This window comes from Vombatus ursinus, unplaced genomic scaffold, assembly GCF_900497805.2.
Source record: "Vombatus ursinus unplaced genomic scaffold, bare-nosed wombat genome assembly UNPS02014808.1, whole genome shotgun sequence".
NCBI lineage: Eukaryota > Metazoa > Chordata > Mammalia > Diprotodontia > Vombatidae > Vombatus > Vombatus ursinus.
The window spans coordinates 2,426,578-2,449,958 of record NW_020954586.1 but is presented as its reverse complement, the minus strand read 5'-3'; the positions used below and the strand labels follow the sequence as shown (position 1 = coordinate 2,449,958).

General features: G+C 48.7%; 1 protein-coding gene across 2 annotated transcripts in view; it reads right to left on the bottom strand.

The window, feature by feature from the left end:
* Window positions 1-23,381, bottom strand: part of NGEF (neuronal guanine nucleotide exchange factor) — a 126,330-nt gene that overhangs the window by 81,252 nt on the left and 21,697 nt on the right. The window contains exons 2-3 of one of the 2 annotated variants that reach the window (XM_027875207.1): window positions 13,049-13,378; window positions 8,172-8,268 (exon numbers count right to left, since the gene is read on the bottom strand). In XM_027875207.1, coding sequence (XP_027731008.1) covers window positions 8,172-8,268; window positions 13,049-13,313 — 362 coding nt within the window. In that variant the 5' untranslated portion in view covers window positions 13,314-13,378. Of the gene's footprint in view, window positions 1-286; window positions 394-8,171; window positions 8,269-13,048; window positions 13,379-23,381 lie in introns of those variants that run through there. The other variant, XM_027875208.1, reaches the window with a different exon arrangement.

Sequence of the window (23,381 nt, the reverse complement as noted above, 5' to 3'; positions counted from 1 at the left end):
GCGCACGGGGGGGAGAGGGACAGGGGGCCACGGGAGAGCACGGAGGGGAGAGGCACTCAAGGCTGAAGCGAGGGAAAGGGGCGCAGGCAGGACTGCCAAGGGGAGGCCAAAGGAGAACGAGCCCCCAGAGCAGTGCGGAGCAGCCGGCGCTCCCGGAGGCGGCCAGTGCCAGCAGCCCGAGGGGGCGGTGTGCGGGCTCTGGCGGGCGTGGGCAGCAGCGCCCCGATGGGCCAGGTGGGCAGGGAAGGAGAGGGCAGTGCGGACCAGGGGCCGAGGCCCCCCTCACCTGCTGGCCAGGTGCCCAGCCGCAGAGTCCCGGGGGTCGCTCTCCGAGGAGGAGCCCTCATGGTCCACGGCGCAGGCAGCACTGAAGGCGGCAGCCAGCAGCTCCATGAGGGTCCCGGGCTGGCGGGCAGGCGCGGGCCGGAGGGAGCTGGGGCGGGCGCAGCACGCGGGCTGGCTCCAGGAGGGCCGTGCGGGGCGCGGGCTGGACCCCGCGGGAGCTGCCGCTGCTGCCGCCGCCGCTACCCCGCTCCACTAAACTGCTGCTGCTGCCTGGCAGGCTCCTGGGGGTTGCCACGGTAACAGGAGAGGCGGGAGGCGGGAGGCGGCGGTCACAGCGGCTGCGACGCGGCGCCCACAGCAGCATCAGGAGCGCCCCGAGAGGAGGCAGCGCCGCGTAGCGCAGGGCTGGGCCGGGCAGGGCTGGGCAGGGCAGCGCAGGGCAGGGCAGGGCAGGGCAGGGCAGGGCAGCGCAGGGCAGCGCAGGGCAGCGCAGGGCAGCGCAGGGCAGGGCAGCTTAAAACAGGGCAGAGCAGGGCAGGGCCGGGCAGGGCTGGGCTGGGCCGGGCAGGGCAGCGCAGGGCAGCACAGGGCAGGGCAGAGCAGAGCTGGGCAGCACAGGCATGGACAGGCAGCGGGGAGCAGACCTGGGCATCGGGAGGCTGCACAGGCGGAGGGGAGCAGAGCTGGGCAGCGGGAGGCTGGACAGGCAGCGAAGGGCAGCCCTGGGCAGGGGCCGACTCCCGAGCTGGAAGGCCTGGTGGGCCACGGGGCTATAAGGGAACACTGATCCACCCGCACAAAACTGGGCTGGCTTTGGCACACAACGCTTGGTTGTGTCTCCTACTTAGCTGTGTGACCTTGGGCAAGTCTCTTCCCTTCCTGGGCCTGTGGATGAGCTAGGTGAGCATTAAGGGCCCTTTCAGCCCTAAATCTAGATGGTGCCTTGAGTTTGATGACTAGGGTTTGAATCTTGGCTTTGCCATTTCCTGCTTGAGTGACCTTGGACAGGTCATTTAACTTCTCTGGGCTTCAGTTTGCTCATCTGTAAAGTAAGAGAGTTAGTTTACCTCGCCTTGGAGATCCTTTTGATTCTGATTTTATTTGGCTTTGAAGCACTTTCCTCACAACAGCCCCCGTTTTACAGAGAGGGCAAGCAGCTTAGCCAAGGTCACCCAGCTACTGACCGACTGCACTGAGATCCCACTTGGGGTTTCTTCTGGCCTGGAGGTCAGCAGACTTTTTACTAGATACTGTCACCAATTAAGGACTCAAGGTCTTCTAGTCCAGCTCCTTCATTTTACAAATCAGGAAGCTGAAGGCCAGGGGGAAACCACTTTCCCAGCCTGTTCCTGACATTAGCACCGGGATCCTGCTCCCAGATCTTCCTCCAAGGCCAGGATCACTGGTTGCCTCTCTTCTCTGACCTCCACCTCTCAGGATGCCTTCAGAACTCAGCTGCCACCTGCTACAAGGTACCTTTCCTTTGGATCCCCAAGACTGCACCAGGCTTAGCCCATTGTACGCCCTGATTGAACTCTTGTTGAGTGAAAGCTTTGGAGCTGAAAGAAAACCTCAGAGGTCTGACCCCTCATTTTCGAAGAAGAAATTGACCTCTGGAGAGGAGAAGAGACCTGCCCACAGCTAGTCCTTTACAGGGTCAGAATCTGAACCCAGGTTCTCAGACTCTAAAGCCACGGGGCCACTGAATTAGAAGATGCCTAGTCCCTTCAGACTATTTTCAGCATCATCTCCTTGGACTGGAGGTGGCCAGGAAGTGGGGGTGGGGGTGGAGCTGGGGCTGGCTGGTTCCAAGTGCCCCTGAGGGGAATATGGATCAGATTCCAAAATGGGGTAAGAAGAATTTCCTTCAGGTCCCTCACCTTCTCTAGGAAGAAAAGGGAAATTTCCCCGATTTTACCTTGAAAAAAGGGAAAGGCGGTTTAACCAGAGCCATCTCACTAACCTGAGAACATTGGGGAACTCCCCCTCTCCACCCAGCCTGCACTTCTAAGAGGAGGGAGTTACTTTATCCTTCCCTTGGAAATGACCAGGAGGGGGTGGAAGTTGGGCCCTGGGCTCTCAGATAATGGAGAAGCTGGGGCCAGGATGCTGCTCAGTCCCCACCACCCCAGGGCCTAAGAAAATGAGGGGTTCTCCAGCGGTGCCTCCCTTGGAGGGGTGCTCATCCTTCAGGCCCCCTAAGGATGGGGTGGGGAGGGGCCCCCGAGGATGTGTTGAAGGAGCGATGGAGGAGAGGGAGGAGACACTTACTGGATTCGCCAACAGTCTTCTGTTATCTACTGGTCAGGAAGGGAAGAGGTGGGAGAGAGAGAAAATGGTTGATTAAATTTGGCAAAGACAGTAGTACGATATTCCAGAGGAGGAATGAGAGAAAGAGAGAGAAGGAGGAGGGGGGGAGGGAGCGAGGATGTTGAAGAGGGAAGGGAAATGGTATGTGATCCTATGGGAGCATCTGGAAGGAAGTACACAGCTGGTCCAAGGAACAGACGTGCCTCTGGCCAGATCAGCCAGTCCCAGGACAGGGTCTGAAGCTCCGAGGGATCATCTTGTCCAACCCCCTCCTTTTTCAGAGGAGAAGATTGAGGCCAGGAGAGATTCTCGGGTCCTGGAGTTAGAGTGGGCAGGGGCCTCTGAAGCCCCCTTATCCAACCCTTTCCTTTAGAATCGAGGAAATACAGGTTTGGGAAGCTTGTAACTGGCCCGATATTGTCACACAGGTGGTCACTATTAGAGGTGTCTTTTGAGCCCAGGTCCTCAGACTCCAGAGCTAGACGTCACAATAACACAACACAATTCAACAAACATTTGTTAAGCCTCTACTGTGGGTCTGGCCCTGGAGGGGGTAAGGCATGGATCCCTGCCCGCATGGAGTTTATAGTCTAGTAAAGAGGTGCCAGTTTTTAAATTTGGTGTCCGATTTTAACTTCTTTCTGAAATGGAAATCTGAGGAGGACTGAGCTCACAGCCAGTCTAACAAGCAGTATGGGAGAAGTACAGAAAGTGTTAGATGTTCTGGGTTCAAATCCTGCCTTTGACACTCACTAGCTGCGTAACTGTGGGCAATGCTTCCTTGACCCCTCTCAGCCTTGGTTTGCTTTTCTGTAAAATGAAGGGTGTCCTGGATGACCTCTGCAGTCCCTTCTAGCTCTGGGGGGTTCCTATGGGCCAACCCCACGCCCTCGGCTTCTTCAGTGACTCTCCTTCCCCTTTGTCTTCACTGTCCTCGGTGGAGCTGGCTTTGAAGATGATGGGGGAGGGAGCTCAGCAGGGGGTCATCTGGAGTTGGATGGCCAAGGCCTGCCTGGAGGAGGTGCTTGGCCAGGGCCCAGCATCCTGATAGTGGCCTCCCGGACTCCTGTACCCCTCTCCTAGCTTGGAAGCTAAGCTCATCTAGGTCCTGTGGGCTCAATCAGGGCGTCCAATGGGAAGGAGTTGGAGGGACCTCTGGAGGAAAGGGGCTACATGAATCCACTCCCTGTCGGGCTGCCTCCTTGCCCCCCCCCCAGTTATCCAACCCCATGACTGGCTAAGAGCATGCTAAAACCTCCTAAAACCTGCCTCCAATTCTAGGCTTCCTCAGGGCCCTCTAGCCAGCATTTAGCCCCCTTCACCGTTTCCTCTGGAAGAACCACTCCATTGTCAATAAATTTGCCTCCATCCTCCTCATCTGCCAATTTCCAGGTGTGTGGTTGTGTGGATTCTTTCTCAGGTAAGGGATGGACTGCAGCTGACACCCCTTACATCTCTGAAATTCTGTGGATAATCCCTCCCCCCTGATAGTCTACATATAAGGAAACCAAGGCAAACAGAACTTAAGTGACTTGTGGGGGGAGAGGTCCACACAGCTAGTAAGTGACAGAGATGGGATCTGAACTCAGTTCTTCCTGACTCCAAATCTGGTTTGGTCTCTCCAGTGAATTACCCGGCTTACCCGACAATGGGGATCTTTTGCTTTGTTTCTCTCCCTATCTCACCTCCATATCCACCTTCACCCCTGCCTCTGCCCTTCTAGCTTTCCTCTGAGTATCTAATTCCACCTTTCTTCTTTTACAGATGGGGGAGGACACCCTTTAAGTGACTTGCCCAGGGCCACACATAGCTAGCTTAGAGGCTGGATTAGAACCCAGGTTCTCCTGACTCACTCCACCCACTAATCCACTCTGTCCCTCTGGCTGCTTGGATTTCCCTGGAAGGGAAGATGATGGAGAACTCTAGAGCCAGTGATCCCCTATGGGCTTCAGACTTCACTGAAGGCATTGCTGTTTTTCCCTTTAAACTTTGTGTCTGTTGCTAATCACCAAGAGCCTCAAGACCTAGATTCAAACACTAGCCTTGATACTGATCGGCTATGTGACGATGTAGAGGTTATTGTCTCTGAGTCTCACTTTCTTCATCTTTAAAATGGGTATAATGATGATTGCAGTTCCTTCCTCATTGAACCCCTGTGAAGAAAGAAACACCCTTACTTGGCAAATCACTTCACCTATCTGTGCCTCAGTTTACTCAACTGTAAAAGAAGAGGGTGGGACTCTGAGATCCTATATTAGTACATGTTTATTGACTGTTGACTAACTGACGTCCTTGATGGTAGGACCCAACCAAGGAGCTGCATGGGAGATAAGATAAGAAAGAATATTTGTTGGTGAGGTCACCCTAAGGAACAGTCAGTAAATGTCTGTAGAATGAGGGGCTTGGACAAGATTATATCTAAGGGCCCTTCTAGCTCTAAATTTATGGTCCTATGTTCCCTCCCACTTCTAACAGTTGTGATAAAGCTACCAGAAAAAGGGGGCTGGGGGGAGAGTGTGGCTCTGGAGTCAAAGGACCTGGATTCAAATCCCGGCTCGACCTCTCACTCCCCGTGTGACCCTGGGCAAGTCACTTAATGTTTCTGATTCTTGTTTACCCATCTATAACAACGATCATCTCTAAGGTCTCTTCTTGCTCCAGAGCTGTGGACCTTCCTGTGAAGTCTCATGAGGCATCGACATATAAAAGGATCTGAAAGAGGGGGTGGAGTGGGGGAGAGGATAACTGGTGAGAAGGAGGAATGATGGAGAAGCCCAGCGAGAAATGAAGAGATAGCTGGCCTCCTCAAATGGAGATTCTGAGAGGAGCCCTCCAAACTCCAGTCAGAGAAAGGCTCCAGGGTCAGATGGTACTTCTGAGGTGTGTTGGTGTACCCCAAGGATCACGCTATTGGAAGCTACACAATTTCTCTGCCCTGGCACAAAGCTCCAGTGGCCCACCCTTAGTTATGCTGCTGCCCTCAACGCTTCGCCGCTGCCTACCAAAAAGTCCAGTTTCCTGCAACTAAGTGTGTGACCTTGTGCAAGTCATTGAACTGCTCTAGCCTCATCTCTAAAACGGGGATAATAATAGCACCAACATGACAGGATCGTTGTGAAGACCAAATGAGGCAGCATATGTAAAGCACTTTGCCACCCTTGAAATGCTATTGAAATGCTATTTATCATTATCTGCAATTGCCAAGAGCACTGGTTGAACGACTTCCTCAGGGTCACAGAGTCCACATGTGGCAGAGGCAGGATTTGAACCCAGGTCTTCCTGGATCTGAGGCCAGCTCTCTAGCCAATAAACTACCCTGCTTTTCTTAGGCAAGATAAATACAAAATGTAGTTTTTTTTTTCAGAATAGACGCTAACATCTGGGACCAGGGAAAGCCTCCTGAGGAAGCAATATCTGGGCTGAGCTTTAAGGAAGCTTGGGACCCCAGGAGGCAAAGCTGAAGAGAGGGGGCAGCTAGGTGGTGCAGTGGATAGAGCACCGGTGCTGGATTCAGGAGAACCTGAGTTCAAATCCGACCTCAGACACATAATACTTACTAGCTGTGTGACTCTGGGCAAGTCACTTAACCCCATTGCCTAGCCAAAAAAACCAAAAAACCAAAAAACCAAAGATGAAGAGAGCCAGGCCTGGGGCCAGCTTGTGAAAAAGGGAGAGAGGGGAGATAATGTCCTTTGGCAAGAATCACATCAAAGGGGCTATGAAGGGCAGCAAAATAGAATGAGCCTTGAAGTGGGGTTGGGAGCAGTTGGGAAAAGTTCTTAAAAGCCAGCTGAGGACTCTGGGTTGGGGTCTAGAGACAGAAGAGCCTTGGCCCAGATTCTGCCTCATGTCTGCATGACCCGGGCAAGTGTCTAAGCCTCTAGAATGGTCACAATCATATCTGTGGTATTAAGTCTGGCAGGGCTATTGCGAGGATCAAGCAAGACCCAAGTGTGTATCATGTATCTCCCCATTTGTGCGTATGTTGTCTTCCCCTTAGAATATAAGCCCCTTGAGGACAGGGACCGTTTGGGCTTTTCCTTTGCGTGATCAAGGAGAAGTCACTCATCTCTCTGGGCCTCAGTGTCCTCATCTGTAACAAGGGGGCTTGGACTAGCCGACCTCTTAGATTCTTTTAAGTCCCCAGTCAGTGGTCCTGTCAAGGGTCAAGGGAGTTAATGTAGCTAACTGGACGGGGATGTGACAGTTATCAGAGCAATGTCACCAATGAGAAGTCATAAAGAAGATTTCAGTCCTGGCCCACACAGAGCCCATAATTGTTCCTTGTTCCCAAGTTAAGATCTTAATTTGTAGCTGGCAGAACTGCATGGCTGGTGGTGTCAGCATGCCAGGGGCTGATGGTGCCAATTACACATGTCAGAGGAAAAGCAGGCAGTCAGGAGTCAGATGTGCCCTCAGAGGGCTGAGGGCACGGAGGAGCCCGAGCCCACCACCCCTCCCAATGTCTGCAGGTGCTGGGGATTAAAGTGCATCCTTGGGTCACCTTCTGCCCTCTGCCCAAGATGATGGGCGTGGGGGCAGTGGGGGATTTCTGATCCCTTCTCCACCTTGATCCAGCTAGCATTCTTTACAGATGTCCAAACGAAAGAACGAGAAGCAAATCCACCAATGGGATTTCTCTTTACGTTTCTTTTGCTAAATCTTTGCTACTTAATCCAAGACCTCTTCTCTTGACTTTAAGTGTCAAAAGTGAGTCTGCTGAGCTTGGGCCACTCTGCAAAATAATGAGAGCAATAACAAAGCATTTTACATATGTAATCTCATTGGGTCCTCAGAGCATGCCATGGTAGCGTCATCCCCATGTGACAGATGAGGAAACAGTGCCAGTAAGGTTAAATGGCTTACCGAGGGTCACACAGCAAAAGTATTTGAAACCACAATCAATCAGCAAACATTTATTAAGCAGCTAGGAGTTGAGGAGAGGGAAGAGGAATGGGAACTGGGTTTTCATTGGTATAGGAAGTTTCCAGTGAGGAAACACTCTCTACCAATGCAGGTCAGCCTCTTCCCTGCCACTTATGGAATAGGGAGCTGCCTGCAGCACTGAGAGGTCCAGAATATATGTCCAGGGTCACACAGCAAGGATGTGTCAAAGGAGAGGCCAGAATCCAGGTGTATGAAACATCTCCAGTCCCTCAAGAGCTCACCTATATCGGGGGAGACAATGTGTGCCGCAAGGCCGGGGCTGGCAGTCACCTCTCCCCCCTCCCCTTCTCTCTTTGTGGGTGGGGTACATGCCCTCAGTGTGTCCGTCCCCCTCCTCCCCTTTATAGTAGTAGGGGTTTTCCAAACCAGGCTCTGGTGAAGGTCGGCTACCCAGCCACTCTGGTTAATTCAATTGCCCAGAGAGACCACAGCCCGTGAGTTCTCTCTGCCATTGGAAGTTGTAAAAAGTGAATTAATAACTTTTTTTTTCATCTCCAAGTCCCCAGTCAGAAATCACACTCTGGTAGAGAAGTAGTCAGAGATCTCTCTCTCCCCTTCCCTCTTCTCCCCTTCCCTCCCCTCAGTGCTCTATTCTGGCCATAGCGCTCACAATTCACTTCTTCACCTACCTCTTTTCCCCACGATGTGCAGGGGCGAGACCGGCTGGCTTTCCAGACAAATTCAAGCCCAGGGGCTCCTTCGTAGATCTTCTGTTTTCCCATGAACCTAGCACATTTAACAAAGGCCCCAAGTCAGAGATGTAATGCCCCCTTTCCTAGACAGTCTCTGTACTCTTAGAGCAGTAACATTTATATGTCTAGAAGGAGAAAGCCAAAAGATAATAATTGCTGGCATTTGTGCCCATTTAACAGACAAAGAAAGTAAGACTGAGAGATTAAACAGTTTGCCTTGGTAACCGGGTAAGTTAGGTATCAGAGGCAGGATGTGAACCCAGCCCTTTCTAAGTTGAGGTCCAGCATTCTATCCACTACTCCATATGGTAGGTGGTAGTGAGGACATCCCTGTCTCCTGTCCCTAAAAGAGAATAAACTTTAGTTTGTTACACACTTCATGACCAGGCACTTGAGTCTCCAATCTTTCATGAGCACAGTATGATTATGGGGATGCAAATAGAATGGAGAAAGTGACTATGTTAGACCCAGACACCTCTTTATTCCAAACCTGCACCAAAAAAATCAAAACCTACCCAAGCACTAAAGCAGGTTTTTTTTTAGACTTTTGGAAAAGAAAAACTAGAAATCTAATAGAGTGTCACTTTCCGGTTCTTTTTTCTTTTTTAAGAATAATTTTAATTATCTATGTAAGACGAGTGTTCCATTCCCTTACCTCAATAATTATGGAGGGCCAGGAATTCCCAATTGACTCAATCAATCATTGTACTTCACTAAAAATAACTAACAAGATGGTGATGTCTTTGTCGTGTAAGAACACCTCTATTTAATCTATCAATCAAAGGCAATGGACTAGGTGCGAAAGGTTATTGATCAGCTGGGAAAGAGTGGAGGTCCTTGGATGAGCTAGAGTGCTCCTGGGCATGAAGTGTATTGGGGTTGGCTGAAAGGCAAAAGTCACATTCTGTGGGGTTTGTGTTAAAAGGAGAAGTTAGGTTGAAATTGAACGTCTGAGTGTAAGGCATCCTAGAGAAAGGAGCAGTCCCAGCCAGGCTCTGAGATGGAATTACTTAGGGGGAGGATGGGAGAATAAGAGCCTGTCTCCTCTTTCCCACTCTACCATTACCCTACTGCCTTGACCAGAGGAAGACCTTACAAACTTCAAAAGATCTGACAGATTTTGGATTTCCCACCAGCACCCTAGTAATGTCCCTGGAACAGCCAATGTCAGTGTCCTTACCAAGGAGCTAAGGACAAACTAGACCCAGTAGGGAAAGACAGCTTTACAGAGATCCCAGCAGAAATGGACTCCACCTTTATGGGGAATTCTGTGAAAGCCCCACAAAGGAGAGAAAAAGACTTTTTAAAAAAATGCTCTGAGTTTTTCTTATCTGCCTGTACATAACATTTCAGTACAGGCAGATAAGAGAAGGTATTTATAGGGCACTTTACAAACATTATATCATTTTATTCTCCCAACAACCCTGGGAGCTAGGTACTATTATTATATCCATTTTACAGACACGAAAACTGAGGCAGACAGCGATTGATGTTTCCACCAGTTTTGCTGAACTGTTTTTCCCTTTGTTTGGAGGAAAAGAGGTTCGGTGCCCATGGAGAGGTGGGGGGAGGGGTAAGGAATAGCTTCAAAAATGACTATGTTATAAAAACAAAAAAGCATCAGTAAAATGTTTAAAATGAAATGAAATGAGGTCATTGGACTACATTGTCCCTCTGGTCCCTTTCAGCTCCTCACCCTGTTAAAAGTTCAGTAACTCTTACTGTAGCTTGCTCTTCAATTAGCTGGTTTCAATCTCCTCTCTTGCCAACAGTGTCCGAGGAGGTAGGTTAAGAGTCAGAGGAGGACCCTTCATCTCTGAGGCTGGGGCAGAGTGTACCCAGCAGAGAAACGGGCCCAGGCTTAAGGAACAATTTCCCAGAAATGAAAGTCAAGAGCACTTTGTGTAAGTAGGGCAGCTTCATTTAACAAAGACGTCCATGCAGGGCTGGTCATATAAATGACAACACGTTTATCTTTGGGGCAAAGTGGAGATGACATTTCTAACAGATCCAATTTCATAGAACCGTAGAATTGGATTTGGGGGCCCGAGGGGCAGCTGGTCCAAGAAACTCCCTTTGCAGCTGTGTTTGGCAGGCTACAGAACTGCTTGGCAGATCCTGCTTTTTTGGCTAAGAATATACAGCCAGTATTCTTGGTCTAATGCAGTGGCTGGCAGCCTCGCTACCCCTGCAGCCAGACTTAAATGGCTTTCAAGCTGATTGGGATCATGGGACCTGAAAGGGAACTCAGAGATCACCCAGGAATAATCATTGAATCCAAGAATTGGAAGCGACCTTGGCAGCCCTGAGATCCAATTGGTACCCACCCCTCTTATGACATATGTGAAAAAAATACTTATGGCATCAGGGATCTAGACGAGACCTTGGAGGTCATTCTAAAGGAGGAAACTGAGGTCCAGAGAGAGGAAGGGAAGGGAGACCCAAGGTCACACCGGCAGTAAGTGAGAGAGACAAGATCTGAACTCAGGCTGTCTGGTTCTGGAGTCAAGAGCTCTATCTACTGATACTCACAAGACTCCCAGCCTCAGAGTGTACATAGTTAGCATTCCTTCCCACATGGGCACTGAAAGGAAAAAGGTGTGGGATCCTGGCATTTCTGCTGTAAAGTCCCCAACCCTGGTCTATGCCTTCAAAGGGGCCCAGTGCTTACTCATTTCCAACAAGCACCATATCTCATCTTCCCTTCTCACAACAAAAACCTCTCAGCCCCACTCCCTCACTATGAGAAAACAGGACAGTCTAATTGTCCAAGGAGGCTTATATTTGGGTGGGTGGGTGATAGATATGCAAAAAAAAAAAAAGCATCAGTGAAACTTTTTTTTTTTCAAAAATACGCAGAAGAAACCCAAGAAATACAGCAGGGAATGCAAATACAGAAGTTATGTTACAATTTTGTTTATTTATCTACATAACATATTAGGGCAGCTGCAGAGAGTGCCAAATGTGGAGGCAAGAAGACCTGAGTTCTAATCTGGCCTCAGACACTTATTAGCTGTGTGACCCTAGGTGAGTCCCTTTACCCTGTTTGCCCCAGTTTCCTCATCTGTAAAATGAGCTGGAGAAAGAAATGGCAAACCACTCTAGTGTCTCTACCAAGAAAACCCTAAATGGGGTCATAAAGAGTCAGACACAACTGAAATGACTGAGCTATCTGACCCTAACCTTTATTTGCCTGTTTCCCCATCTATAAAATGGGGATTATAAGACCCCCTACCTCCAAGGGTAGTTGTGAGGATCAAATGGGATCATAATTGTAAAGCACTTAGCACAGTGCCTGATACATAGTAGGTACTTTGTAAATGTTAGCTATTATTATGACATACATCTACAGGGTATCCTAAAAGTCTTGGTGCACTTTTAAACTATTAGAGCTTCTATATCTCCATACAGATAATGCACATTATGCTTCTTTAAAAACAAACAGAGCAAGAGAAATCCATGGTTTCTTATATCTGCCTTTCTGGTTCTTTGTATATGGAAACTTCTGTGTTTGTTGGTGATTAAGTTCACAACAAAAAACACATTCACTTAAAAATAAATATAGTGGGTGCTGGGGGTGCTGGCCCTTTCCTCCCTCAATCCTGTTGGAATAATGGAGGAAAATCAATCTTGTTAGCAACAAGCAGACGGCCTGGGCCTGGTCACTAGGAGAGATCAAAGGCGGGGAGAGAAGAGAAGGGACAAGCAGGTATGACCTAACCAAGGGTTAAGGGAAGGACCTTTAGGAAGGAGAAAGTACAGAAGATGAGACTTGTCCTCATCTTACCTGAGCACCTGGAGGATTGCCTGGCTCTGTGTGAGCTGGAAGTCAGGAATGGAAGCCAGAAAGCTCCCCCTTCCATCCATTCCCCCAGCTTGGGGCAAGCACACCAAGGTTGGACAGAGGGGAGCTGGCCTCCGCCAGGAGAACTCTTGTACCCAGGACTGCAAAGGACCCCGGGACTTTCTGGCCTTTTGGGGATCAAAGGTCACTCATTCAAGAATGTCCTTTTTTGTGGGGGGGCTAGACAATGGGGTTAAGTGACTTGCCCAAGGTCACACAGCTAGTAAGTGTTATATGTCTGAGGCCGGATTTGAACTCAGGTCCTCCTGACTCCAGGGCCAGTGCTCTATCCACTGTGCCATCTAGCTGCCCCATTTGCTCTTCCCTTTAATACAGTTTTCTTCTTAGGATGGTGAGCTGTCAGATGGGGAGTCAGTACTGATATACTGTGGACACCAGGAAAACATATATTGTCCCAGGTTTTGTGGGAGAGGATGGAGAGCAGAAAGGGGAAGGAAATCCTCAGGGGCGCCACCTATGCCCTTTGGGTCAGGACATCCTCTGACATGAGAGTCACATGGTACTTAAGTTGACAAATCCTTTCTCCTAAAATAACTCAGTCACCTTTGGGAAACACCTCTATTGTTTGTACAGCTGCTTCAGTCTTCCCTTTCTCTAGATAAATGATTACAAATTTAAAGCTTGAAGGAGCCCTAGAGACATCTAGTCCAACCCTCTTGTTTTACAGTGAGGGAAACTGAGGCCCAGGAAGGCCCAGAGATTATAGACTTAGAGCTAGAAGGGTAGTGAAAATTTCTCATTTTATAAATAAGGGAACTGAGGCCTAAGGAAGTGATTTGCCCAAGTAAATGGTGGAGCCAAGATTAGGACCCAAGTCCTTGGTATCTTTCCATTGCCTCCTCATCTTCAAGACCACCCACGCTACCCTTCCTCCGTTTCTCATAACTTCCAAATGACCCCAAATCTCAGCAAGCATTACCCAACAGTAACCACTGGCCTTGGTACTGACCTGGAGCCTGGTCACTGCTCTTTTCTAGGCGATTCCTACTTTTTCTTCCACTCCAGTGCCTGATGGAACTGTAGTATATGGAATTCCTTCGGAGAGGGATGTGGCATCGTGGTGATTCTCTTCCTCCCGTCAAAGGGTCAGCATTGTCTGATTCCTCCTCTTCATCAGAGGAAGGATGAGTCCTCTCATCGCCGGCCTTCCAAAGACCACTAGCAGTGGTCTTCCCCTGGCATTGTCCCAACTCTTCCGCCTCCTTAGTCTCCATGTTGTTAAGATCAGCAGCAGAACAACTAAAGGTCAGTCACCTTGAACTCCAGAAGATTGGGCTACCTGAGAACAGGAGAGAGAACAATATTTACATGTACATTAACATTCTACTCACTGTCACACCCACATCCTTCCTGGGCAAAATGTGGAGCAATCTGTATATCCTGGCAGTCATTTCAGGTTGCGAAAAAAATCAGTTTAGCCCCAGAGAGTCAGGTGGCTTCAGATAATATTTGATAACTCAAACTTATGTGCTACCGCTTAATCATGCCCTGTTCTAAAAGGCATAAGGTACAAGTAACTTTCATATACAAAATGTTTTCTGACAGCTCAAATACCATGGATGACTCAGATACCAAAGAAGGGAAAAGAATTTTAGGGCCTGGGGTCTGCCTCCCATGGTGGCTACCAGAAAAATGACTCCTAGCTTGAGGCTCTCTGATTAGCCCCGACTCAGAACCAGAGAACATTAACCCCTTCTGATGGCTGCTTTAAAAAAAAAAATAGCCATCCCAAAGGCCCTCAGAAGAAGATTAAGTCTGTCCTTTTGACTGCTCATGTCTGCTGCAGAATTGAAGTCCGTGGTTCCAGACAGCTATCTGACTTTGTGTTCAAAGAAATTCTTGTAGCTTTTGCTGAGCCCCTAATGGGAATCATATGCTCCTAAGATCTATTTCAGAGACTTCGTCTCCGTAAAACAAACCATAACCCTAGAGGAGCTATGTGATATCTAGGCTGGGGTGTGCTGGAGGTAGCTCAGAATGGTGCTCAGGGTGGTGCTGAGGTCAAGCTCTTTGGGGTATCCTCTATCTGCAGTAAGATAAGATTCCATCTATTGTAATGTCAGTCAAGGATGTAAGAGCAGAAGCAATTCATCCATCCATCAATCTCCCAACAGGCATATGGCAGTTGTCAACCATCTAGTTCAACCACATTATAATAGGTTGTAACATAACCTTCAAAAATTATACATAAATATAACCTAGCATTAGATTTTGAAAAAGATTCCTTTTGTGTACAGGATGGACCACATGGCTGCTTGTCCAAAGTTTAGCGGGAATCTTGGAGGTCACCCAGGATAACCCCCTCATTGGGGTAACACAGAAAACATGCCTGACCTATGTTAGAGTGGGAACTCCTTTTATACATTGTGGGTTGGATTTGATGACTGCTGAGTCACCTTCTGACTCCAAATTCTATGATTCTGGGATTTCTCAAGGGTCTGCAATGTGCCAGCTGTTAGGCTAAGTGCTGAGGATACAAAGACAAAAACAAATGTCTCTCCCCTCGAGGAGCTTATATTCAACCAAGGAAAGACCAAGTCCATGTATAAGCATGTAGAATATAAAGGCACCGTAAATGGGAGGGGGGAGGAGGCACTGGTTTGTCTCTGGGATCAGGAAAAGCATTAAATGTGGTGCATAGCTGAGCGTTGGAGGAAGCTAGCGATTTTGAGCATTCGTGGTGAGGAGGGTGTGCATTCCAGGCTCAGAGAACCATTGGAGATGGCATGTTGGGTGTGAGGACCAGCTAGAAGGCCAGTATGGCTGGAATGCAGAATGCATTGGGAGATTGATGGACGGATGAATTGCTCCAGCTGGGCTGGAGCCAGGTTGTGAAGGTCTTTAAATGCTCAACAGAAGAATGTACATTCGACTCTGGAGGTAATAGGGACCTCAGACACTTACTAGCTGTGTGACCCTGGGCAAGTCACTTCACCCTGTTTGCCTCAGTTTCCTCATCTGTAAAATGAGCTGGAGAAGGAAATGGCAAACCACCCAGCATCTTTACCAAGATAACCCCAAATGGGGTCACAGAGAGTCAGACATGACTGAACAACAAAACATAGTGAACAAAAAATAGAGCGGTCACCACTTTACCAGCATGGCTCTCCATTTAGAGTGATGGCTTTGTATGCATAGATCATGGGTTTTTAGTGGCTCGTGACGGTCCTTCAAGAGTGTGGTGTTGATAAAGGAGAACAGAACCAGGTGAGCATTAGGAGATCTGGCCTTCTGGCCCCGCTCTATCATTGGCTCGTGGCCGCAACTTGGAATTCTGCTAACTTCCTTGTGTCTATTGTCCCATCCGCAGAAGGAAGATGGTCTCTGATGGCCCAAGGCAAAGTTTCAAAGGGGGCCAAGACAGTTCTCTGGTCTCTTTTCTCCTTCCTTGCTGGGTTCCCCTCCCACCTCTTGGCCTTGGCTCTTTCCACACCAACTGCTCCATCTCCTCGGGTTGCCCCGTTTCCTTTATTTCAGTTCCCCTCCTCCCATACATATGGTTCCAGGTGATCTTTCCTTTCTACCTGCCCACCCCCTCAAATCCTTCCTTCCCTTAAAGAAGTTACTCTCAGCAAATTATTAGGAAGAAAACAAGGAGACAGTGTCCTGGTGTGGGAAAGGTGCTGGCTATGGAGCCACAGCCATCTCTGCCGCTCCAGAGACTGAGGAGAAAGAAAAGTCCCCTGCCCTCAAGGAGCTTACATTCTACTAGGTAGAAAGACACAGATAAACAAAACCAAAATATGAACAAAGTAATTTCCGGCGCACACATAATTGGAGCGGGGATGGGATGATCAGGAAGGACCCCCCCAGAGGTGGCCCAGGAACTGAAGGGGGGCAGGGCTCTAAGAAGTGGAGATAAGGAAGGAGAGCATTACAAGCATGGAGCACACAGTCTTTGCAGAGACTGGGAGATGGGAGATGGTGGGAGAAATCTTTGATCTGATTCTTGGGCAAGGATATGGACAATCCACAGCCTCCTCCGGCCTCATTTGCTGCATCTGTGAAATGGGGAGTTTGGATGCTATGGCCTTGAGGTCCTTTCCGGTTCTAGACACATACATGAATCCTTCATAAGCCGTAACACCAGCAAGAAAGCCAACTGGGTCACCCATTAATGCGATGCTGATGCTCATAGAGGCTTACATGATGATTAATCCAAAATATCTCCCAGCCACCCTAAGATGGAAGCGCTGTAAGTTATTCCCGTTTTACAGATGAAGAAACCGAGGCTCATCCGACTGAAATGGATGTTTTGCCCAGGATCCCACAGACAGGAGGAGTCTGAGGCTGGTCTTCCTGGAGCTCTGGGCACTGAGTTTCCCTGGCCTGGCCCATGCAGAAGCCACCTGGGTATCACAATCAATGCCTAGCCCCACCCTGCCTTGCACCAACCAGCAGCCACCCCCTGAGCCTGTGGGTGAGCCCAGTCTCTGACTCACTGCCTGGAGAATTTGGGCTGACCACACTTAATTGAATTTTTGGCAGTAGGGTGGAGCCGCCCGGCCTCGTCATGAGGCAATGGACGGGCATGACAGGTTGGAAAAAAGCACTTATTCATCCATGGAATCAAATGGCCTCATTTAGGACAGAAGAGAGGCCAGAAGCAGCCCTAACGGTCAGAGAAGTGCAACGGAGGATACAGCAAGCTACGGAGGCTTTCTTAAAGGGGATGTGGAGTTGGTGTGGGGGTGGGGTAAAGTGGTCAGGGTCTCTGGGAGGGAAGGGGGAGGGCTCAGGCTTTAGACAGCATCGAGTCACGGGATCACATTTAACAAATGAGGAAAGTGAGGCCCAGGGACGTGAAGGTGATTGTCGGAGGTCACTCAATTAGTAAGTGTCTAGGGCAGGATTGGAAACCAGGACCTCAGATACCGGAAAAGTGATTCCGAGTCACTCAATGATCTTGAGATCAAAATAAAACAAAACAAAAAACAAACTCATTCAGGCCCGGACACCCACTACCTCCTTCCCTCATTCTGGGAGGGGCTGTCTCCTGAGCTTTCTTCGGTCCACCTAGGTAAAAGCCCCTGATACTCCAAGAGAAGATTGTAAGGGCTGTCACCGGCTCAGCTCCAGAACCCAACATGTCTCCCATCTGCTCCAGTACTCTGGTGAGCCCACCCCCTCCACTCCTCCCACCCCCCAGAGCCTCACTACACCCTGGCTTGGAGGATTTCCACAGTCCACCACTCACCTCTTCCCTCCAATCCATTGTTTCTAGGTCACTTTCATTTCCAAAAGTTCCCCTCTCCTCTTTAGTCCAAGCTGAGAATCTTAAGGTGGGGGGGAGGGAGTTATTCATCAAAGTTAGTGTATCAACTGCCTCTGATAGGATATGCTGTGATCTATACCCACAGTCCCCCAGAAGGGAGGAAGGGAAATTTTCCTATCTCTCCTCCAGCTTGGCCATTCAAACTACTCTGGGTCTGTTTGGTGTAATCCATTCATCACATTCTTATGCCATATGGTGGTCAGAAGTGACACAAGGACACTCTCAAGAAGAACTTTGGAATCGATTGTGTGATGGGCAATGCTGGCACAGGACTGCCCAGCATGGATTGCCCTCATCAGAGAAGGTGCTGCGCTCTATGAGCAAAGCAGAATTGAAACAGCTAGAAGGAAATGCAAGCTGGGCAAATCTAGAGAATCCAAGCCAGATGTTCACATGGACCATTTGTGCCCAACCTGTGGCAGAGCCTTCCGAGCTCAGCTTGGTCTGCTCAGCCTCAGTCACACACAATGTAACTTGACTCTAACTTGGCGATGTCCAGAACCAAGGACAACCGACCAGCCAATGCCGTATGAATACATTCAGTCGTTACTCAGTTGTTTTTTATTTTTTTTTCCGTTGTGTTTGACTCTTTGTGACATCATTTGGGGTTTTCTTGGCAGAGATACTGGGGTGGTTTGCCATTTCCTTCTCCAGCTCATTTTATAGATGAGGAAACTGAGGCAAACAGGGTGAAGTGACTTGCCCAGGTCACGCAGCCAGTAAGTGTCTGAAGCTGGGTTTGAACTCAGAAAGAGGAGTCTTCCTGACTCCCTTCCAGCTCCAGATCAAAGACCCGATGTTGTGTGCTAAACCTTAGCTTGATATTGGAGAACCCTTGAAACGTGGCTGGATCAGGCAAGGGAAGAATGATGCCAGGAAAACAATCCTGGGAAACAGGGAGACTCCCAGAATCCCCAGAGCTGGGCTGATGTAAAGCTGAAAGACATTCAAGAAGGCAATCAACCAAAAAGCATTGATTAAGCACCTACTGTGTGCCTGGCACCAGGCTTGGTGCTGTGGATGCAGAGACAAGAATGATACAATCCCTGCCCTCAAGGAGCTTCCATTTTATGAGGAGAGACAACATGGCCCCATAGCAAGGTGGAAAGACAGGGAAAACACAGTAATTTGGTGGGGGGACCAAAAGCTGGAGGGGGAGGGGGTGCTTCAGAGCTGAAGAAGATCAGCATTCTTGGAGGCAGAGGGAGGAGAGAACACGTTGCCATTCTGGGACACAGCCTAATAATTTTTTATGGGAATCAGGGAACATCCTGGCTATCCTGCCTCTGTGACATCCCCCTGGAATGGACTAGTTCAGTGTCAACTGTAGATGGGGGCGATGAGGGAGAGCCCAGCAGCCCTGATCGCCACAGCTCTGTCCCTTTCAAAGGGAGGAGGGAACGTTTCTGGCTTCCATTTAGAAGAACTTGCCGAGGAGCCCTCTGGGAGTCCCAGAAGATATTGTGGATCTGCTTCTCACCGTTCTGGTTTTCCTCATCCTGCCTCTTCTCCACATCTAGTCACAGAATGTCAAAACTGAGCAGCCCCTCAGAGGCCTCCTCATCTGACCTGTCCCTGCCCTGGATCCCCTTACAATAGCCCCTCAACAAGTCATTATCTAGCCTCTGCTTGGCTACCTTGAGTGACTGGGAGCTCACTACCTCCTCGGGCAGCCCACTCCACCAGAGGACAACTCTAATCTTTGGGAAAGTTTTTCCCTGTGTCAGGCAGCAAAATCCTGCTTCTCCATGACTTCTGGAGCCACGCAGAATCAGTCCAATTGCGGTTCTTACTGACAGTCCTTCAGATATTTCAAATATTTTAAGACAGCTGCAAGCTGTTGTCTGGACTTGACATGCCTCCTCCTCCTGCCACTGTACATTTTTGGCAGAGTTCCTCAGGTGCCTGGAAGATTCTCCCTCCTGCTCTCTGCCTTTCACAAGGATTCTCTTCCTTCCGTTAGAGATAGGGGACCATTGGGCATAAGGACTCCCAGGTGAGGAAACTCCCTCTATCAATGCAGGTTGGCATCCTCTCTGCAAATGACAGTCTTAGGGAGCAGCCTAAGGCAGGAGAAAAGTTTAGTAACTTGCCCAGGGTCACACAATCAGTTTGTGTCAGAGGAAAAACTTGAATCCTTCAAAACCACCTCTCTACCCATTACGTGTTCTGCCTCAGTCTCTCATTTGTGTGAAGGTGTGCAAATATGCATATATCACTATCTATATATGGAGAAGAGAGAGAGAGAGAGAGGAGAAAAAGAGGAGAGAGGGGGAAAAAGAGAGAGAGGGAAGAGGGAGGGAGAGAGAGAAGAGAAAGAGGAGAGAGAAGGAGAGAGATAGAAGGGGAGAAAGAGAGAATGAGAGGGAGAGAAAGGAGAGAGAGAGAAGAATGAGAGGCAAAATGATAGAAAGAATGAGAGAGAAGGGAGCAAGAGAAGGAGAGAGAGACAGAGACAGAGGCAGAAAGAGAGAGAGAGATTTGGACCGAGCCTCTAGCTAAGGAATTCCTAGAGTGCAAAGCCCTTATATTGATTGGAATCAACCTCTTGTCTACGATGTAATCGTAGGGTTATAGATGTAGAGCTGGAAGGAGTCTCAGAGGTCACCTGAGGGTCCAACTCCTTCATTTTACAGATTAGGAAACTGAGGTTTATAGAAATTAAATGGCTTACAAAAGGTCACATGAATAATATTTTCAGGGGTGAGACTTGAACTTGGGTCCCCTGACTCAAGTGCCAGGCTCCTGGTCATTGAGGATTTCCTGGGGTTGTGCAATAAAAGTCAAACTCAGGTGTTCCTGACTCCAGCACCTGCTCTCCAGCCACAAGACCAGGCTGCCTTTATTTCTATGTTGTGTTTTAAATTCTGGGAGAGATCTTCTCCTTCTCTCCCTTTTAGACCTAGCTTAGAACCCTGGTTCTGTCACTTGTTACCTCTGTGAACTTGGACATGTCTCTTCCCTTCTTTGCATCTCATTTTTTCCTGTCTGTGCCATGGGAGGCTTGGATGAGGTAATTTCTGAGCTCGTGTCCAGCTCTGAATCCTCGGGTCTTAGGTTCCCTATATCATCCCCAGCACTCTCCTTTAAATTTGAATGAAAAGTCTCAGCAAACTTTGATCCTGTGGAGGGATGATCCCTTTACTGGTAACCAGGTTTGAGAAACTATAAATGATTCAAGAAAACTCCTGGCTTTCAGGTCCCCAGGGCAGACTCATGTTTGCTTCCAAAGTCCCGTAAATATAGGCAGGTCATTGTCCCATCCCTTGAGGAATTTCCCATCATTCCCAAAGACTTCTTGGTCTTCCCCAGACCCTGATGCACCTGCCCCATCTCTGCTCCCTCAGCGGCTCCTTCACCTGGGTTTCCTTAGGAAATAGCTGGTTTTTCACAGGTTAGCACCTCTCACTAGCCTGCTCAGCATGTAAATTATTTTGAAACATAAAAGAAAAAGAAAAAGTCTGCCAGAATGCAGGGGATTTGGAGGCAGAAGACCTGGGTTCAAATCTTGGCCCTACCAATGGCTACTTTATAATGTTGAACAGAGAGTTGGGCCCTTCTGAGCCTCAGTTTTCCTACTTGTGAAGCAAAAGGCTGAACCTGATGGTCTCTAATGTTCTTTCCATTTCTAAAATTCCATGATCTGGATTCTAATCCTCAACCAGTCACTGACTATCTGTGTGACCTTGGGAGAATTTACTTAACCTCTCTTAATATCTTAATAACCTTAATATCCTTCTCTGTAAATAATATAGACTCTAAGGCTAACCCAGCTGGGACATCCAATGGGGAGGAGGAGGACAAGAAGCATTTATTAAGCACCTACTACATGCCACATACTGTGCTGAGCATTTACAAATTCTGTCTCATTTGATCCAATCTATTCAATAAAAAGTCAAAGGCAAAAAGAATTCCGGGCCATCAGTGAGGACATCAACCTGATTGTCTAGATGTGGCACCTTCTCCTTTCGGCTCAAAGGCATTAACATGAACACATTGAGATGTCACAGCTGCTTGCAAGGCTGCCTTTCCCCCTCTCCAGAATCACTTAGAGAAGACTCAGATTAGAGGCAATGAAGCGATATTGTCCCAATTCCCAGTCGACAAAATGAGCAACTGCCATGGAGATCCCAATAGGAACTCTCTTGTGGGGAAAACTTTATTCCTAAGAATAATATTGCACATTGCAGCTATTTGGTGGGGTGGGGACTCAGGCATCTCTGCAGAAGAAGCAAACCAGTCAACAGTAACTGAAAACAACAGACCTTTTATCATAGGTGTATCTCAGATGGAAAGGGAGGGGGAAAATCAGGAGGTGGGGGCCAAGGATACTGAGGGATCACTGCCTCCCAAAAGGCAAAGGTACAACTGGATTTCTAAATGTCATGTCCTTTGCAACGGGAAAGCCCCATGTATGTGTAACAGGGGGCATGGGGTATGCTCAGATTTGCCCGTCCTGGTGGGTTCTTCCAAGTATGCTCATATATTCTCCACCTGCTTCCAAACGACCACATGGCCCACTTCTGGCCATTTTTAGGAGCCTGCACTGTCTCCTGATTGGCAACTGAGACAGAACTCGGTCAATATACAAATGAGGGGACTTGCTTGTCCACCTCCTCTTTTTTTTCCCTGGATGTGAAGCATGAGAAACACTCAGAGATGGTCCTGAGAGTCGGGTAGGGGAGGGGGCAGCTGCCCTGACTCCCACTCAGCCGCCACATGGCTATGAGCACATGGCCTCCTTGGCCTCGTTTGCATTTGTTCTTTTCCTGATCTTAGGCAAACAAGTATCCCATGGTGGACGCGTCTGGGGGGGTGGTGGTGATTTTGTGTGTCCCAATAGATACAAATGTCCTGGGAGCTGTGCCTGACTCCTTATGGCAGAGAGTACTGGAAATACTTTCCCCCAGGGAACTATGTAGGGATTCTATGAAGAAAGACCATTTATGGGTTCTGAGGCACCAGATGTTGTGAATTACCCTTTGTTATATGTGTATTCTACACACACACGTGCCTAACTATCATTTTACTTCAAGTTTGAGCCTTCTTCCCATGGATGCTGTATATAATCGTGAAGAATAGCCATAGCATTGGGGGAAGGTAGATGATCTTTTGTACCAGCTATTTTTATTATATCATCTTAGTAAATGGTTTCACTAAAAACCACTTAGGTCTACAGGCTGATTACTAATGGAAGCACACTAGTGGGGGCTCAAGAGCTAGAGAGTTAGAAATATAGCCCCCATAGAATCCCAAGAGTAGGAGTCAATAAACCTTCTGGGGTACTAACCCTTGACTGGGAGTACAAGTTCAGAGAGTAGGCCTACATAGGGGGTCATAGTTCTAGAGCGGAAAGGCACCCCTAAAATCATTTAGTCCAAAAATGGCGGCCCAGAGCATAATTAGCTTAGACTACAGTGGGAGTCAGGGAACTGAGATGGAAGGAGAGCTCAATTTGGAGCCAAAGGACATAAGAATGTGGGTCAACACATTCCCTCATTTTGAATCCTGGCTTTGCCACTTCCTGTGTACCACTGGTCAAGTAATTTCACCTCTCTGGGCCTCAGTTATCTCATCTGTAGAATGGAGGAGTTAGAGGGAGTCCTTCCAGTTCTAGATCAACCAACCAATCAATCAATCAACAATTAATTGCCTACCATGTGCTAGGCACAGAGATAGGCTCTGGGCATACAAATGCAAAAAGGCAACAGATTCAGCCCCGAGGAACCTTAGTCCAAGCCCCAAGAGGATCTGAGGTTCTTCTGAGCTGCCACCAAAACACAGCCAAAGTCTGTAATGTGAGGTTTTACAACAGGGAAGAGTGCAGGAATTCCTGAGTCCCAGACCTCTGCTTTCCAGGCTGGGTCTAGCTTTAGGCAAATGCTATTAGAAAGCCTCCCAGGAGTATTTTAATTAGATGCCTGGGAGCCGACCTTCACCATCCTGGGTCAGGAAGTAAGACAAGGTTGGCCCAGGGGACGTTTTTGCCTCCCCTGCTCTGCTTTCT